Here is a 19,983-nt window from a genome sequence, read left to right as displayed (position 1 = left end):
GCGCCAGTCAAGGGGCACTTGGGACGCGAGGACGGCCGCGTCGCATGCTAATATGCGCGCAGGCGTTTGCGCGCATGAAGGTTTTGGGTGCGAGGGTGCAACATTTTGCACGCTCCAACTTGGCGCGCGATTAGTAACCGTTTCAGTAGTGCGGACTACTTAGCGCCCTGGTTTGTGCCTCTGGAGCTTTTGGGCGTGCTGGATTGGTTGCCGTTTTTTGGGGGTTGGGCCCAGTGTGTGCGTTATGTCATATGTCATTTCTGTGTACTTTTTTTTGCTGGATATTTTGATCTGGCTTTGTTTATATTTACGCCTGTTGTCATGGCGGGTGGGATTTTGCACGCAATTGTCAGCATCAGATACGTCTGAATTGACGCATGTCTGATGCACCAAAGTCAACGCACATGTGATGCGCCCGAATCGGCGCACATGATGCACCTGGATTGGCGCACATATGATGCACCGTGGTTAGCCTTTTTTTCTATTGGCTGCTTGTACATTATGCTGTGCTTCCCCAGCCCCTCCTGACATCACTGCTGGTGATTGTTGCAGTTATTCAGATGCTCTTGCCTTGCAGCAGTGGGAGATGCCTAATTGGCTTTTTATTTTGCAGGTGTTTTTTTTTTTTTTTTTATAACCTAGTTCCCCATCAGGTCCTCTCCTCCTCTATGTGCTGGGATTGGCTATTGCCTTTTTAATCTGATTGGTTAAAGGATACCCCAACTGAAATGTGACATAATGAGATAGACGTGTGTATGTACAGTGCCTAGTACACAAATAACTGCGGTGTTCCTTTTTTTCTTTCTCTGCCTGAAAGAGTTAAAAAAAAGGTATGCAAGTGGCTGACTCAGTTCTGACTCAGACAGGAAGTGACTACAGTGTGACCCTCACTGATAAGAAATTACAACTATAAAACACTTTCCTAGCAGAAAATGGCTTTGGAGAGCAAGAAAGAGATAAAAAAAAGGGGAATTTCTTATCAGTGAGGGTTACACTGTAGTCACTTCCTGTCTGAGTCAGGACTGAGTCAGCCACTTGCATACCTTCTTTTTAACTCTTTCAGGCAGAGAAAGAAAAAAAGGAACCCTGCATAGTTATTTGTGTACTAGGCACTGTACATACACATGTCTATCTCATTATGCCACATTTCAGTTGGGGTATCCTTTAATATGATCACTTGTGACTATATAAGCAGGTGTGGTTTTGATTGTATTTAGGCTGAGTGGCTTGAGAAAGAGCTATGGAAACAGCGGGCTGTCGCCGGCAAAGCCTATTTTTTTGACTATTATGTCATTTTAATGGCATTTCAATAAAGAGCTTATTTTTATTCTGTGGTACCAGCCCTTTTTGTATGCATGTTGTAAAAATTAAGGATTTTTTTTATTACATTATTTTCACTGGCGTTCCTCTTGAAATGTCTGTATGTCGAGACCATATTTAGCCCTTTGGAAGTGTGCTGTATTAACAGATAATCACACCTTGATTTTGTGGCCATCCTAGCTATCATGGACATTTGTTTTTGTAGCAGAAAGATGGGATATATACTATTTTTGTTATTCAGAAATAGGGAAAAAAATGGCATAAGCTATGGAAGAATTTTTTTTTTCTTATTTTTTTTCCATTTGTGTAGAATATTGTGTTATCAAATATGTGCATTTTTATTACATATCGCTGGATTTTTATGACCTAGATTCCATCATTCCTATTCTAGGAAGGAAGAGCAATCTGTACACATGCTCAGCATTACAATGCCTTCAAACAGTGATAAAATAAAAAATGTGGCAGCAACCCCAAATCTCACTCGACTCGACTGTTCACAAAAATAGACTTTAAAAAATGTAGTGTAGCTGTCACTAATTGCTCTTCAGTGTAAGGCCACTTTTTTGGGGTGGGAAAAGGGGGGGGGGCGCAACAAGAGATACCAATTCACTTATCAGCATGTTTATGGAATATGAGGGAAATTTGAGTGCCCAGAGAAAGGACATGCAAGCACATGTAGACCAAAATAGCATTTTGTCGCTCCTCCTTTTATTCGCCAATAAATTTACCACTACTTATCACAACAAAATGATCTATATATTGCTTTTTTCGGCACCAATTAGGCTTTCTTTCGGTGGTACATTTTACTTAGCATTATTTTATTCTAACTGCATTTTAACAGGAACAATAAGAAAAATTTCTATGTTTTCAGCTATCATACTTTTAAACTAATCCATGCTTCTGTAATTAAAACCCACATATTTTAATTTGCCCATTTGTCCTAGTTATTACTGTTTAAATTATGTCCCTATCAGAATGTATGGCGATAATATTTTATTTGGAGATAAAGGTGTATTTTTTCAGTTTTGCCTCCATCATTAATCACAAGCCTTTATTTGCAAAAAACCCCCCTGTAATATACCCTTGTAACATACATTTTAAAAAACATTGAGTCCCTAAGGTAACTACTTGTGTATTTTTTTTTAAATGACGCTTAGTTTTTATGCATATGTTTTATTTTTGTAACTATAGGGGTTAATTTTAATGTGAGATATATTGTCGTGTAATGTGTTGGGTTGTTGTTTTAATATCTGGCCACTAGATGTCTGCACATCCCTTCCCTGCTAGTTTTATTCCTCCAGTGTATTGTGAACAGAGGAGAAAGTAGGCCCAGTGCACACTGGGCGGATCCGCCGGCCGCATCCGCTTGAAAATCATTGGCGGTTTGAGGTTTTTAGCAAGCCGCAAACGTGCCTCTTGCTGCACGTCTGCGGTTTGCTTAAAACCTCAAAACCGTCGGTGTGCACCAGCCCATAGAGATACATTAGCCACACGGATGCTGATGCGGATGCGGCCAGCGGATCACATACAAAATCCGCTCGGTGTGCACCTGGCAAATATCGGCTCTCTGCTCCCAAAACCACTAGCGGTTTGATGATCTGCTAGCGGTTTTGGTTTGCACTGGGCCGTAGTGTGTGGATGTTTTACTTTCACTTTATCAATTACCACATCATCTCATTAATGCTGGTGTCATTGATCACAGGCACTTAGATCAGTGAATGAGAACTGTATTCCCATTCACTGATCTGTGCACTAATAGGCGGTGACAAGAAGTGGTGCGAGAGCGCGCACATTGGCGGTGGGAGACTAATATCTACGTTCCTAGGACTTGAGATGAAGTCCTGCGGGAAGTAGATATACAGTGGAATGCGAAAGTTTGGGCAACCTTGTTAATCGTCATTTTCCTTTATAAATCGTTAGTGGTTACAATGAAAAATGTCAGTTAAATATATCATATATGAGACTTCCAGGGCAAAAAAAAAACCCACAGTTGAAGCTGCATTTATTATTTGTTTGGATATTTTTATAAGTCCTTACAAACTTATTATGTAACTGTGAAAGTCTTGCACTACTAGAAAATTACTAATGGAAGTAGGTTTGCTGTATTTTCAAAATGTATAATTTATTTTTCAGAAAATTGACACCACCAATAAAGTTGTTGCTGAGCTTCTTTCCAAAACCACTGAATATCTGCAACCAAATCCAGGTAATGACCTCCCACACACATTATCATATGTTTGTAAGTTGTGCTTATAAAAGAATTTCTCACCGCTATCTCCTGCTCACTATGCTCCATTGCCACAAACAGAGAAAGAGTACACACTTGTTCATGTTTCCTTCTACTTTGCCAGACAGAGATGGCAAGCTGCCTGCAAAACTTATTCAACCGATGGACAGCCTTGTCATTTTTTGAAGAAGCACTGTTTTTTTAAGCCTTATTAACCAATTATCTCCATGGTGGCAAATATTGTCTATGAAGTCTGGATCCCACCAAACTGCGCCAGAGCAAAACCAGCCCCCATGGATCATAACACTGGGGGGGGCTTACCATTTACATGCCAGCACATGCACGGTGGAGGAAGAAGTTGGAGCTTCCATATTTCAACCAGCAGATGATTCTATAGCAAATGTTTCACAAGAGTGATGACTAAATATAAAGAAGAGACAAAAAGCAGCAGACTTTATACACCGTAGGAAAGCCATTTTGTGCACACTAATGTATAGTTTGCAGTCTGTAATTTTTAGTAGAAAGATCTGAAGTCCGTAATCCCTTTATCTGACGGACGGCAGAACTGTGTGCTTGTCGGGCATTTCCGCCTCCCGTCTGCTGGTCACCCGAAACAGCCAAATGACACTGTTTGTAAGCCCTCCCTTGCCAGCATTTGATACACGGTGGTGTTACGCAGTGGCAGAAAAAGTATCATGTTGTGTCTGAACATGGCTGCGGCTGTGCTCAGATATAACTCAGTACTGCGGCTGCCTTTCCACCACCCATGCTAAGCACCAGCAAGCGCCCAGCAGGAGGGTCTGACAGGGTGTGAATTAGTCTGAAAGAGACCTGTGCAATATCTACAAAAGATGGATCTTGGTCAAGGTGTCCATTCAAGGCCACTTCTGCCGAGAATCTACCATGTTTACAGTGGACACTGATCCCCCTGCGAAGTGAGCAATCCTTTTTATGCATAGTACACTAATGAAGGCAGTGTTATGCTCCGCTAACTTTTTGTGAGCTTAAAGTACATGTAGTTGTGCAACATAGACCGTGCCAGTTTGTTGAGCTTTCTGATTTTCAGAAATGAGCAGGCATGAGCTTCCGAATTCCGCGGAAGCTAAAATACCGAAATTCCGCCGGTATTGGGGTTTCCGCATTGTTCCACGGAATCCGGAAATGTCAAACCGGAATGTGGAATAATGCGGAATTCCGGCAAAATCGGAATCTGAATGAATTGACCAATCAGGAGATGCGGAATGAGTTGACCAATCATTACAACAAGCTCATGGACGCGAAATTCCGCCTGGGCGCCACCCCCCAAACAGTGCGCATATAAAAAAACAGCATTTCTGTAAAAAAAAGGCTGAAATTTACGAAAGTACACTTTTCAATCACGTTTCCGTAATATACAACAACTTTATTGATAATAGACAACATAGACACAATCATTCGAAGATTACGGAAGTCCGGATAAAAATTATGGAAAATGCATGCGGAATACCGCGGAACACCACGGAATGTGCCGGTATGTGGAATTTCAGTATGACGGTATGCAGAATTGTCCCGGAAACGGAAATGGGCTCTTCCGACCATGCCTGGAAGTGAGTAATCAGCCTGGCGGATTGTCTTGGCTTAGGGTATTTTTCTCCTACTCACTACACCTTCTCCGAGCTGCTCCATTGTGCGCCATGGCGACAGCCCTCCGCTCCTCTGCACAGCAACAGAATGTGTCTCTAGTCCTGAGGCTAGTGATGCATTTGTATAGCATTGGGTCTCAAACTGTTGCCTAATGTGTTGAGCCCTAATCCACGTAGAGATTCATTTTGTACACCTTAAAGGGACTCCGAGCAGTGCAGAAACTATGGAAAGATGCACATCATTTTAAAGCTCTTTCTCCTCTTTCCAATTATATATAAACCACCACCCTACGTCTTTTAGTTTTCGCTATTTTCGCGATTGAAATTGCCGCGGCCGATGATATCCATCAAGCCATAGTTATATTGTATTACACAGGACCACACTTTCCCCAGTGTCAGCAGCTCCATTCTGCTGAATGCAGCTGCTGACTTTGACAAAAAGTCCCCCTGTGTAATACAATATAACTATGGCTTGATTGATATCATTTTAAAGCTCTCTTTCTCCTCTTTCTGACGACACCTAAATCGTTGCCCTATGCCTTTTAGTTTTCTCTATTTTCGCGATCGAAATCGCGGCCGCGGCAATTTCAATCGCGAAAATAGCGAAAACTAAAAGGCGTAGGGTAGCGGTTTATATATCATTGGAAAGAGGAAAAAGAGAGCTTTAAAATGATGTGCATCTTTCCATAGTTTCTGCACTGCTCGGAGTCCCTTTAAAGGACAGATTTGAGCTAAATAAAAAAATATCTACTTACCTGGGGCTTCCCTCAGCCCCTGGCAGCCTATTAGTCCCTTGCTGCAGCTCTGCTCCCTGCCGGTGTCCCGGGTTCCCCTCCGTTGCCGATGTCTTCTGTGCCTGCGTGAGCGTGTGACTGCGCAGAACGCTTCAGGCTATGTGAGCTCAATCGCGAGCGGTGCCCTCGCGTAGGTGCAGAAGATACCAACATGGCGAGGTCGGTATCTGCAACGAAGGGGTTCCCAGGACACCAGCTGGAAGCTTCGCTGTGTCGAGGGGCAGATAGGCTGCCAGGGGCTGCGGAGGTCCCAGGAAAGTATTTTTTTTTTTTTTTTTTTTAAAGCTCACACCTTGCCTTTAAATAATTGTACTGCGTATAGACAGTCTCAATAGTACCATACCTTCATTTAATCTTTTTTCTTTTTTTTTTATATATATGCAGCATATCGAGCGAGATTGGGAATGATAAATACTGTGTCAAAAATCAGAGGACAAGTTAAAAATACCGCCTATCCACAGACTGAAGGTTTACTTGGAGACGCTATGCTGCGGTATGGGAGAGAGCTGGGGGAGGAGTCTGAGTTTGGTGAGTCATCACCCTCTTTGCTTGTCATACTGCTATGAATACCAGAAAGTGACAAATTTGACCAACAGTGCTTCATACTTGTTTGTACAAAGTTATGCTGTGGCAACACACCAGATAGCAATTGCTCTTTGCTAAATTATATATGTGAATAATTATACTATGTCCAAAGGTACAAAACACTAATTTATTGCTTAAACTCCCTGGCGACACAGGCAGCCCAGCATTTACTCACCTCCCTGGGATCCAGTTCTGAAATTCTCCCTCCGTCCTCCGGGTGGCACTGTAACCCTTTAGTGAGATCTGTCTGTCATCATGACGACAGGCGGCGATCTTAACAAGGGATGCAGAGCCTCTGAAGACAGGAAGGAGAATGGCTGCCTGTGTCTGGATCCCGGGGGAGGCGAGTTAAAACGCCCGTTGTGCATAAGGCACTGCACAAGCCTCCCGGCGGCTACCCAAAGTCGGGCTCAGGATTACCGCTCCTGGCTGCTTTTTCCCATCCCAAGCTTGACTTGGAGATACTGCCGGGGAGGTTAAATTATTCTTAAAGGACAACTGAAGCAAGAAGGATATGAAGACTGCCATATTTATTTGCTTTTAAGCGATACCAGTTGCCTGGCTATCCTGCTGATTCTCTGCCTCTAATACTTTTAGCTATAGACCCCGATCAAGCATCCAGCAGATCAGGTGTTTCTGACATTATTGTCAGATCTGTTAAGATTAGATGTATGCTTGTTTCAGGTGCGATTCAGACACTACTGCAGCGAAATAGACCAGCAGGGCTGCCAGGCAACAGGTATTGTTTACAAGGAAATAAATATGGAAGCCTCCATATACTTCTCATTTCAGTTGTCCTTTAACTATTATGGCTTTGTTTCAATTCATTACAGCATGTCCTTATCCATTGGTTATCCCTAAATAATTACTTTCTCCTACTTGACACCTAGCTTTAAAGAGAGTCTAAGCTTAAAAAAATGACCTCTTTTTAATAGCCAGTCCTGTTCAGCAATAATGCCGTAGCTGAAATGGTGCATTCCTGCAGCCTTAATCACCCCGAAATCCTGTGACAAAATTCGGGGTTCCTTCCAGGTAGAGGCAGAGCTTTGTGCAGTAGCTCTGCCTCTACTCGCGTCAATCTTTGCGGATCTCTACCTCCTCAGTCTTCTTTCGCTGAGAGGGGCGGGAAAAGGCGGTAATTGATCCGACTTGAAGCAGAGCTACAGCACAAAGCTCTGCCTCCCCTGGGCAGCAAAATCCACAACCTGAAAAGTCGTGAATTTTTGACCCGGGATTTTGGGGGGACAAAACCTCATTCTGCTGCGGGGATGCGGCGTTTCAGCTATGACATTGCTGAACAGGACTGGCTATTAAAAAGAGGTAATTTTTTGGGCTTCAGACTCTTTAACTTCCCCACTGTACACCCCTTCTAAATGCCTAATCTAAACTCCCACACCCAGTGGAATCCCCTGCCTGATGCATAAAGTATACCCGAGCTTACATGTGACATGTGTATGTACAGTGCCAAGCAAGCGGAATTTGCCATAAGGCACTGTTGGCATGTGTCTACAGGTGCCTGATGGTGGAAAGGCACCGTCTCTCCAGTCAGGACACAGACACACTATAATGTAACCCGTGACTATAATGTAATATAGCTTCTGAGTGCAGGGGATAGATTATAAAAAAAGTCAATAGTTTGTATATTTTAGATCTGGGACACTTGAAATACTGTAGTTAAGCAGAGACATTCAAACATTAAATCTACTTTTACATTTTTAATCTTAAGTTCAAACTGTAGGATAACTAAAAAAAAAAAAAGTTATTTTTAGGGGTAGGAGGGTAGATACAATTATTTATCTCATCATTTCATTATTTCATCTGGTTCCCTTAACGCTAAGTTCCCCTCAACATAAAACCCTTTCTAATGCATACCCATAAATGCCCTCACCATTAAAGCACAGAATAATCACTATGATCCCCATAACAGATGACTAACTGCTGTTTTGGAGAGATGAACACTGACAAGAAAATTGTCATATTGCGCTGCTCTTAGTCCCCTTGCAATGCAAATGCCTAGAACCTCGGGCAGCTCAGATAATGTTCCGAGCATGAGCATTGAAGGGGTAGAGACTGGCAATATTATACTGAAGATCCCTTATACTGTGGCTAGAGCAGTGGGATTTCTTGGTGTTAGGGAGGCATTCACATTTTGCTACAAGGGCCTCAATACACTAAAAGCAGTTTGGTAAAATCATTTTGGTTGGTAAAGCACCATATTCGGTATTTTAAACTTTTTTCCAAATTCACTTAAGATTTTCCGCATGAGGCATACGTTCAGTAATTTACTATACAAACATATTATATTCGAGAACACAGGCGCCAAAAGGATAAAAACAATATTTAAAAGTTTTAAAATTGCTTAGGAGGCAGTGGTGGACTTACCTCCTACAAGCAGTCACAATAAACTGTGTATTCAAAAAAAGGTAAATTTATTGGTACACTCCAGGGGTAGATTGCAACGCGTTTCGCAAGTCAAGCCTGCTTCATCAGGCAAATACAGGAAGAAGTACACAGCAGCATGTCCGGGTAGAACCTGGCGCCTCAGGTTCTACCCGGACATACTGCTGTGTACTCCTTTCTGTATTTGCCTGATGAAGCGGGCTTGACCTGCGAAACGCGTTGCAATCTACCCTTGGAGTGTACCAATAAATTTACCTTTTTTTGAATACACAGTTTATTGTGCCTGCTTGTAGGAGGTAAGTCCACCACTGCCTCCTAAGCAATTTTAAAACTTTTTTTAAATATTGTTTTTATCCTTTTGGCGCCTCTGTTCTCGAATATAATACGTCTAATATCCACCCTTGGTGGAGGGGGATACTCCATCTTTCTTCACATCTACAGAGAGCGACTTCTTAATCCTGAGTGGGGACAGGTTAATCTCCTCATCTGCCTATACAGTGGTTGCCTGGAGGTAACCCTGGTTTGTAAGTATTTTATTTATACTCCTTCTAATTATCCTCCTGCCTGTACATACTACACCATATTGGGCTCTCGGTTCTTCTTTCTTTCTCACTATACAAACATGCTTACATTCACTAAGCCCTGCTCGTTAAGTGGCACCAGCTGTGGAGCAAGTCAGCCGTGAGGCAGGAAACTGTGTGTATAAATTGGGGGTTATATGTCCAGTGCATCCCTGACATCCCTTTAGATGTGTTGCAGCCACCAGGGGGAGCACTTCTGTATAACAGTATACAGATATTCCCATCTAAAGTGTGTAGAAAAGCCTCATGAAATATCTTCTTGCCCTGCTCTGCCAAAGTGAAGTCCCACCTTTCAGGGCATCAGACCAAATCACAGTGTGGCTCTCCCTATTGGCTTTCTGCTACATCGGTCAATATGTTACCGCATGGAAAGAGTGAGTTTTCGGCTGGTCAGAGCTGGAAAAAAATATCAAATGCTTTTGCCAGATTTACTGAATGCGTAAATCTTTGTGAATTGCAATTTCCTGACAGCTTCTGAGGCATTTATTGCACAAGTCGGTAATTTACCTCACTAGTCAGTAATTCTCATTTTCTGTGCGGTAACAGGTTTAGTGAATTGGAGTTTGGGAAGGTGATCAGTAAAATCGTCTGTTTTCAGCATTACCGAATGTGGTAATGCTTAGTGAATTAAAGACAGTCACTTATGTTATTTCGTACCTGAAACTTGGGCCTCTACTGCTTTTTGGGACTTAAGAAAGACTGTAAAGATGTCCTCCAAATTCATCATAATTAAAGGGATACTTAAGCCTGTTAAAAAAAAAAAAAAGTGTTTCACTTACCTGGGTCTTCTACCAGCCCCCTGCAGCTGTCCTGTGCCCACGCAGCCACTCGCCGATGCTCCGCTCTTCTGCCATGGGCTAGTTTCGTTTTTGCCGACTGGGAGTTAGCAGGCCACTGCGCCTGCACAGCTCTGGCCACGCGTATCCTTCTTTGCGTTGCTGTCCGCAATAGTTGCTGTCCGCAACTGCGCAGGATGCTATTGCGGACGAGAAGGATATGCATGGCCAGAGCTGAGCAGGCGCAGTGGTCAGCAAAAACGAAACTAACCCGCGGCAATAGACCGGAGCATCGGTGAGTGACTGCCTGGGCACAGGACAGCTGCAGGGGGCTGGTAGAAGCCCCAGGTACCGTGAGTCTTTTTTCTTTAACAGGCTTAAGTATCCCTTTAAGGCCCAATATCTACAATTATGCCTCTTGCAGACCCCTATTTTTTGAGTGTAGTGCGGGGCCCTCCCGAGAGGCTACTTCTGCGCTACATCACATTGCAGACATTCAACCCTGCTGATTCCTAAAATATGATATAATAAATGTTCTAATGGTCTCTGGGCCCTAGATAAAAAAATATGGCGTTTATACTTTATTCATGTTTGCATGGGGTTTCTTCCACAGCCCAAAACATATTAGAGGATTAACTGGTTACCCCAAAATAGTCTCTAGACTGTACTTTGCATATTACGTTGTGAGTCCTTTGAGTGATAAGTGATAGGAATTATTTAATGTACTTTTGTAGTGTTACGTGTTATGTTGGTACTATATAATTACAGTAAATAAATACTGTAAAAAGAAAAAAAAAGGAATGTCGACAATTGAAAAGTCCTAAGTACAGTATTAAAAGTCCTCCTTTTTTACCCCATAGTTGAGCCCTAGGAACTTTGTTGTAAGAGCTTCTAATTGTGGAGATCAAAGAACTGTAAAATGTAGAAGTATAGTAGTGTTATCTCCATAGTTACATTATGAGGTATGCCAGTATTTGTTTCTATTGTTTGTAGTCTAAGCTGATTGTCAATAAAATCTCCATTTACACCAGGAAGCGCATTGCTGGAAGTTGGGGAAAGTATGAAACAAATGGCAGAGGTGAAAGATTTTCTTGATATCAATGTTAAGCAGAACTTTATTGATCCTCTACAGTCTTTACAAGACAAAGATTTGAAAGAGATTTTGGTAAGTATTTATTTTCTCTAATCTATCATTCTTTCTGGGAGAATTGTAACAGTTCATGAACTGCCTCAGTAAATTACTGTTAAAACGCAGTACATTATAAGTCTACATATCAGGAGAATTAGTTTAACCTGGGTCATAATGTACTGGTTGTGCCATCCTCTCTTCCTCATACAGGCAGTGCTCACTAGAAAGTTCTGTGCTTGAATTGCACTTGGGTTGCCAAGAGAGCACTTTAGTTTCTAAGTGTCCTATATACGTTGTAGATCAAATACAAATGTGCTACAGTACTGCTGAAAAACATGCCATGAAATGGAACTGATATGTGGATAGACTGCCCTGGAAGCCTTATTGGTTCCATATAAAACTTATAGCCAATGTTTCGGAGTAACGTGCTCCCGCTGAGTACACATCGTTCCGCGCAAGTGTCTAGAGGAGTCCTACTCCCATTAACCCCACAGGAGCTTGTTTACAGCAGCAGACAGATTTTTGCCCTCAAGCAAATTGTGCCTTGACAAAGGGGCCCTAGGTGGCTCCGAAATGTTGGCTATAAGTTTTATATGGAACCAATAAAGATTCACTTTGGATGTGCCAGCTCTTTTAGCTAGAGCATTGTACAGGGGGCTTCATATCCCTCATTTTCCAGCTGCTGCACTCCCCCTATAGATAATGGGTTTGATACCTTATGCTGGGCATAAATGGGTCAATCCGGCGGCCAATTAGCCGCCGGATCGACCCCCGCCGCATCCCCGCTCGTCCGCGCGGATCGATTGACGCTCGTCCCCGCCAGCGCTTCCTTATCACCGCTCGATTCCCTGCCATTGTCTGCCGGCGGGAATCGAGCGGGCACGGGTCGAGCGGCATGATCGGGCCAGGTGAATATGATCAGCTGGTCGGATCAGCTGGTCGATACACGGTACAGAAACGTACCGTGTATCCCCAGCATTAGTGTGTGCGAGACAACACAATGGCCTCAATTCACTAAGCTTTATCAAACACTTTATAAAACGTTTAATAATTTACCTCATGGGTAAAATATAATTTTGAATTCACTGTGTTATATATTTATTGAAAGTTTTATCGATTACACATTTGATAAATATATAACCCCTTAGTGCATTCAAAATTAGCTTTTACCCATGATGTAAATTATGAAACGTTTGATAAAGTGTTTGATAAAGCTTAGTGAATTGAGGCCATTAACTCTTATGCCCTGGAAGCCTGCCATGTGGAGAACCTACAATAGCATCCTGCTTTGTGGAGAGGCTAGTAATAGGTAATCGAACTTGACTCAAATGGCTCAATCCTCAGTCGGGAGAGCAGGTGCCGGTGCAACTCCTCCAGGCAGGCACACCACCCCTGCTCCACACAGTGATACACAGTATAGTAGAAGGAGGCACTCCACAGGCAGGTACTTGCGTTCAGTTTTATTACATGTCGATGCACACTACGTGTTTCGGGCTCTGCCCTTGATACACCTGATGAAGGGCGGAGCCCGAAACATGTAGTGTGTATCGACATGTAATAAAACTGAACGTGAAAGTTCCAGCCTGTGGAGTGCCTCCTTCTACTATACGGTGTATCACTTTGTGGAGAGGCTACCCTAAGAACCTGCTGTATGGAGACTCTTAGGTGCTTAGAATGTAAAGAAAATGCCCCAACAGACACAGCATTGGGAAGTCTTCTCTGAGAGAAAGTGCTGTGATTTCAGCTACCCAGCAACTTTTTTCTCTTTTCACTGGAGCTGGGAAGCGGATTGTCAGACTGATTTTTGAAGTGCTTACGCTCCACAAAGCCGGTTGTGTCGCATCTCAGCTGTACTATAGCCAGCAATGTTAATTGTGGCTGTGATGACTCTGTAAGCAGCAAGTATTAGGATTTTGCAAGCGCAAGGAACAAGCTAGTTAGTGTTAGGTGTAGTGGAAGCAAGGTTGGTGTTAGCGGTGTCCTGTTAAGGTGCCCATGAACTGTACAATTTTTTTCATCAGATGTGATCTTTCAATGCACTTTTTACGATTGAACTGTACAGAAAACTGAGCAGTGTGTGGCAGAAATCGAAATGATTTTATGCTCGATTGGAACACAAAATGTAATCGTTCTAAAAGTTGTATTTTGCGATCATATCTGAAGAGAGAAAATTTCCTAATTGACCCATTTATGGGAACAACCGATAATTACCTTCCGAGTTGAAAGATTGCATCTGATGGAAAAATTATACTGTTAATGGGCATCTTAAAGTGTAGCTGCAGTGAGGTTAGTGTTTGGTGCAGGGGTAGTAGATGTAGCAGCAGCAATGATCTGAAAATCAATCCTGTCATTGATCTGGAATAGATCGGACATGTCAGAAATTATTGTATCGATCGGTGAATCTGCCGGGAGGTCGCATTGTGTGCATCAGGCATAATGGGTCTGTCACAAAAAGGATATTTTATTTGGGGAGGGGAGGAGACTCTGTCCCTAAAGAGCTTGTCACTAGGGGATATGTGGCGCTATATAAATACTAAATAATAATATGACACAATGGGTGTGACTCAAGTGGGAGGAGAGGTGTCTGTAATGATAGATCTTTATTACCACAGGCCAGGGTGCTCTGGGGCTTGGTCACTAAGGTGCTCTGTCATCAAGAGGATCAGTCACTAAAGTGTAGAAAAGTAAAAAAAAATCAACAACTTAGATCACATCATTGATCAATAGGCATGAGTGAAGGTGTGATTATAATTTTCATTTAGTGCCATAACGTAAAACCATTATTAAGCTGAACGTGATGTTAAGGAAACGTTTTCTAAAAGATGGAAGTGAGGTGTTTAGAGAGGGACACAATTTCTTCAGTGTTTGCATAGGCGCCATTTCCACTGGATGTGCCACTGTGGACACGCATTCGCATTTCTCATAACTATAGAGGGTAACGTGCACTAGGACTATTCTACATGCCTCTGACACTATTCTCGTACTACACTGAAAAAAATAACTGCTCCATTAACTCTGTCAGTGCTAAGAAGAGTTTCCTGTTGGATTTTCGTGTTATTCTGATGCTACTCAGGTTTCTGAATCCTGTTTCCAATTTGCTTGTGGTTTCTATTGTTTCTGAACTAATTATCTTAGTTTGCGGTCCGCTGGTTCCTGTTACTTTTGTTTTACTTTGCTGGTAGTTCTCAGATCTTCTGGCTGCTTCTGACAAAGTTTTTGTTGGTTACTAGCAATTATTTTCCCTTTGTCTATTGCTTATCATAGCTCTATCTTGCCTAGTTGTCTTTGATGCTGCTTCTTTCAGTTTTTACACATGAAGGACAGGAGGTTAAACCCAAGGGCTGCATCCTGATCTCAACTTGCAGATACAAAGCCTATCCATCACTAGATTATAGAGAATACAATAATTCCGCTGTTTTATGCTGGGTACACACGGTGCGTTCCTGCATTCGATTCCCCGCTCGATTCCAGTCGATTCCCGGCCGCTCGACTATTTCCGACATGCCCGATTCGCGTTTCGATGGATCGTTAGGTCGAATTGGCATACTTTACATGAGAATCATCAAAACGCGATCAGAAATAATCGAGTGGCTGGGAATCGAGTGCGGGAACGCACCGTGTGTACCCAGCATAAGGAACTTCATGTCATCTGCTGATGGCTCTTGGATTTCACAACATCCATCGTAGGCTATATCCACCGACCTGGTCACATGTGTCCATTGTTGCCTCTGCATAGGACTTGTGTATGAAACCAGGCGTACATGTAAAAAGTGTGCTGAGGAAATTTGGGCACCTGAAAATCAGATAGTAGAATGTCAGTACATTTACCGATATTAAAATAGAAAAAACCTAGAGCCCAATATGGTGTAGTGTGTTAAAGACAATTGGTAAGTGGTTTAGTGAGAGAAATTATACTCACAAACCTGGGTTACCATGCAGGCAACCACTCAATAGGCAGGCGAGGAAATTAGACCTGTCCTCACTCAGGATTATGAAGTCGCTCTCTATAGTATAGAAACAAGAAAGGGGGTAGCACTCCCCTCCACCAGGAGTGGACACAGAGTATTTGTATGTAGAACAGAGGCGCCAGCAGGATAAAAGTCAATAACATTTTTAAAAATTGCTTGGAGGAAGTGGTGGGCTTGCCTCCCAAAAGCAGACACGAGATCCTGACTTCATATAAATCAATACATTTATTATGGAAGAAGGAGAAGGAGCAGGAAAGATCGGCACTGCAATGTACATTTATTCTTCAAAAAGTGAGGCACAGTCCGAATGCATAAATACAAAACAGTTTTGCAGTGCCCAGCACCCACCGTCACCATCACACCTCTGAGCACCGGTATGTCCATGTATGCTGCACAACTGTTTTGTATTTATGCATTCGGACTGTGCCTCACTTTTTGAAGAATAAATGTACGTTGCAGTGCCGATCATTCCTTCTCCTTCTTCCATGTATGTACTTCCCTTGGATCAGAGCACGCAAGTTACAACACTGTGGGTGAGGTGTGTTTTACCTGCCTAATCCCCTTCCATGCTGACTACACACTGCTGCAGTGCCAACTGCCTTTCTACTTGTTAATACATTTATTATACGGTACCCCAAAAGCAGTGCAACGCGTTTCGCAGGCCCAGCCCACTTCATCAGGCAATAAACGTGGGGACAAAACAGAATTTCGGCAATAGCAGGTGTAGCGCCTCAGTGCTAACCCTAATAACCCCCCCCCTCCCCATGGCTATCCTTTACCCCATGCCACAGCTAACCTTAACCACCACCAGTATGCCTAAACTCCCCCGCCCCCCCCCCCCCCCTCCCCCCCCCCCCCCCCCTCCCCAATGGCTAACCTTGAGTGTCCCTGCCACCACCATTCCGCATAGAAAACCTGCAAAAATGCAAATGTTTGGGCCCCGCCATAGGCACTCATACAAAAAAGAAATCAGCAATTGGAGAAATTTAGGCTCAGGTTACCTGGTATTTATCGGGTGCCACAAGAGCCCAAATTTCCCCCCAAACTTCCGCCACTAGCGGGCGCCCAAATTTCCAGTCGCTGGAAAGCAGTTGTTAATAGTGCTCTTGAATATTTCACCTGCAACAGCATCCACACATCTCTACTGAGAACACTTTTATGAATAATATGAAGTGGCTAAGCTGAGTGTATTGTAAGTTTACACACCTCCTGTTTGTTATAAATCAAATTATATTCTCTTTTCCAGAAGATGCTGCTAAGTCAGTGCTATAACATATTGAGTTATTTTCTAGCACGTGCAGATGTGCAATACTCCTCTGAAAGCAATCCGCTCCAAGTTCAGTCAATATCGCACCTGTGAGATTAATGAAAACAGATGACTGATTATACGCTGTCTGTTTGTGTGTCTATTTGTGCCTCACACTTATCAAACTGCAATGAGTCACACATCACCTGTCCACTTACAAATGCAAAATCAGATCAAATTAGGTGTGTGTGTGTGTGTCTAAAATTCCTAAAGCAGTGTTAATCTATTTGAATTGATTTTACTAAAGAAATATTTTTACTCATAATCAGTCTGTCCAATAAAGCGCTTTTTTTCATTAAAAATTGATTGGCAGCATAGTGGTTATCAGTCTTACTTTGCAGAGCTAGACCCTTCATTTTGAATCCTGGATAGGATATTATCTGTATTGACTGCATAACAGAGAGGTGGCTCAGCACTAGATTTGGTTGAGCAGGGCACAGGCACGCAACTGATTCCCCCCCCCCCCCCCCCAAAAAAATTGAAGTCTATCTCGCCTGCCTTGCCAGGCAACTGGTGTTATTTAAAAGGAAATAAATATCACAGCCTCCATATCCCTCTTGCTTCAGTTGTCCTTTAAGGAAATTCTATAGTGCCCCACCCAGCCCATAAATCGTGGGCCATCAAACTTCCTTCTGTCAAATAATTTCATCAGGAGATCCAGGTTTCTTGATGCGACACCCATTTCTATGATGGACACACCTCGCCACTTCTACAGCAATGGCACCTGTACCCTCATCCATGAATGTGAAAACTGTACATTTGCATGGTAGCTATATGAAATTATTATGCCAAGAAATAGCAGCATATCCCTGTGAATGTAGATAAGGAAAATTCTTTATTCCACCCTTACAGATCTTTTCAAAGTGCTATTTGGCTGATTCTACTTCGACAACCAAAATTGTTCCAATCTAGAGCTTTCTTGTCTTTGGCTGCATGTTGGTTGTGTAGAGCATTTCCCGATCTATATAATTCTACTAAATCCTTTTGAATTCTGTTTTCTGTGTTCATTTGCTTCTTTTTATTTCCAACAAGTCAAGAAATACAATGATTTCTGATTGTCGTTAAGAGTTAATATGCTTGATAACCATGTGCATACAGAAAAAAAAACAATTGTATGGCAGTGTCAGTCTAATCTTGCTTTTGAAGATATTTTTACTTTTGCTTAACAAAGAGAGTTATAAAGCACCATTTGCTTTTTATTCTAGCTTGAACATCTTTAGCTCCCCATTGAGGCTAATTCACAAAGCTTTTTTGTTTAATTATCTCACCATACGTATTAACTCACAATTTATTTCTCCTTAAATGACTTGTTTATCTCATACATTAGCTCTCTCACCAATTTCTCCAGTCGTTTTACAGCCGATTTGATCGCTCTGATTGAATTGGTTCAGCATTTGGCCTATTCAATGAAACGATTGCGTAATTTCCAGCAGAAATCACTAGATTGGTCTGGGGGAAATTTTCGATTCGATTGCGGGCGGATTAAGGTTTTGTTCCCAGCGGCATATGATTTGGCGCCTGACAAGGTACTCTCATCTGTCTGCCACACAGTTCCAGTAGACTGGGTCTCTGCTTCATCCCGGCGTCGTCTTCACTTTTGTGTCCCCGGGGTGCCTGTGTGATGTAATGCAGGGGATAGACACTAGGGGCTTCTAGTGATCACAGCACTCCTAGTGTCTGTCCTCTGTATTACATCACACAGGCTCCCAGGGACAGGAAGTGAAGAAGATGGAGCAGCAGGCAGGGACAAGCAGAGAAAGGGATGGACCGCTCAGCGGACAGGTGAGAACCTCACAACCCAGGGGGTCCCATCAGGAACACACAGATTTTCAAAGATTAGATGACATGCTGAAATCAGTTGAAAATCTGTGTGTAGAGGGAAATCAAGCAGATAGATCCCTGTCTGGTCAGATAATGATCAGAGAGGGATCTATCTGCTGTCCATATGGACCGTTACAGTTAAGGTGAAAAATAAGTAAGCTTTGTGAATCAACCCCCTTGTCTTGTCACACTGCCCAAGTAGCTGGAGTCCAGACTCTCTAGCTTCCTCATTACTTTCAGGCTACCATCTATATTTACATTTATTATCATCTCCTTTGTATTTCTGTTGTTAATCTTAGGGCTCGTTTCCACTAGGGCGAATCCGCATGCGGGCACTGCATGCGGATTCGCATAGTTAATGTTAGTGGATGGGGCTGTTTCCACCTGTGCGGCGTGCGGGAGCGATTTGGCGGCGGGCCAAATCTGCACGGCGGGACCCACAGTTTTCGCCTGCGTCGGGAATCCGTGCGAATCGCCGCTAATGTATTTAATAGTAAAAACGCATGCGTTTGTTACATGCGTTTTTACCCGCGATTTCGCGTGCGATTTCGCACCCTTCTCAATGTTATTTTGCCCTGGCAGTGTCATGGTTAATTTCGCATGGCACCCTGCCATGCGAAATCGCACGCGAAATCGCGGGTAAAACGCATGCGGAAACGCACCCGCATGCGTTTTTACAAGCGTCGGAATGCCTGCGAAATCGCGTCGCACTAGTGGAAACGGGCCCTAATCCCATGGCAGTTGCTTCTCCCTCTTCCATGTTGTTTATCTCTGAAACATTGTGTCATTGCTCAGATGTCATGTGGGAAGTTCAAGAAAGACACTGTATCTACTTTCTATTTACAGAGTCACATTTTAAATGTTTATTAATACTAAAAGCAGTCATTTTTTTGGGGGGGGGGGGGGTTCACAAAGAAATCAATTGCCGCTTGTGCACTTCTCCTCATTGCTGCATATACAACATTTTGCATCCCCATGTTTCAGTTTGATTTTAATCCACACATTTACTAAAAAAATAAATAAATAATAAAAAGTGTTGCCTGTGCTAATGAGCAAGCCAATTATAGAGCGTACATGAACTTGCATTGCTGATCAAAACTTGGATTTTGCTTAGTACTCGTGTGGGAGAAAGGCCATGTCTGATAATTATATCTTCTTTATTTATGCTGTTTAAATTACAATTTAGCGTTGTAACAAATAGTTGTAACAAATTTAGCATTGTAACAAATAGTCTTACAAGTAATATCACATATTTATAGTACAAAAGGGTCACTTTAAATATAGAAAGAGATGTTTTTACACATTAATGGTGCCCATGCACGGTTCAATTTTTTATTTTTTTAGATCAGAGAAATTTGATCCATTATTCTGTTTGGTTGAATAGCTTTTAAAATACTTTTTGAGGTACCATACACGAACGGTAGATTTCTCCGAAATTCCTAGAAAAGGGGTTT

The 19,983-nt window shown here is 42.6% G+C and overlaps 1 protein-coding gene across 1 annotated transcript in view; it reads left to right on the top strand.

Annotated features, from left to right (window-relative positions):
- The window catches only part of SH3GL3 (SH3 domain containing GRB2 like 3, endophilin A3), a 168,082-nt gene that overhangs the window by 114,381 nt on the left and 33,718 nt on the right, over nucleotides 1–19,983 (top strand). Inside the window, exons 3-5 of the mRNA XM_068275335.1 lie at nucleotides 3,454–3,526; nucleotides 6,348–6,491; nucleotides 11,337–11,470. Of these exons, the coding sequence (XP_068131436.1) occupies nucleotides 3,454–3,526; nucleotides 6,348–6,491; nucleotides 11,337–11,470 (351 nt within the window). The remainder of the gene's footprint in view (nucleotides 1–3,453; nucleotides 3,527–6,347; nucleotides 6,492–11,336; nucleotides 11,471–19,983) is intronic.

This window comes from Hyperolius riggenbachi, chromosome 3 (assembly GCF_040937935.1).
Source record: "Hyperolius riggenbachi isolate aHypRig1 chromosome 3, aHypRig1.pri, whole genome shotgun sequence".
Taxonomy (NCBI): domain Eukaryota; kingdom Metazoa; phylum Chordata; class Amphibia; order Anura; family Hyperoliidae; genus Hyperolius; species Hyperolius riggenbachi.
Note: the sequence above shows the minus strand (reverse complement) of the source record. Positions and strands in the feature narration are given on the sequence as shown.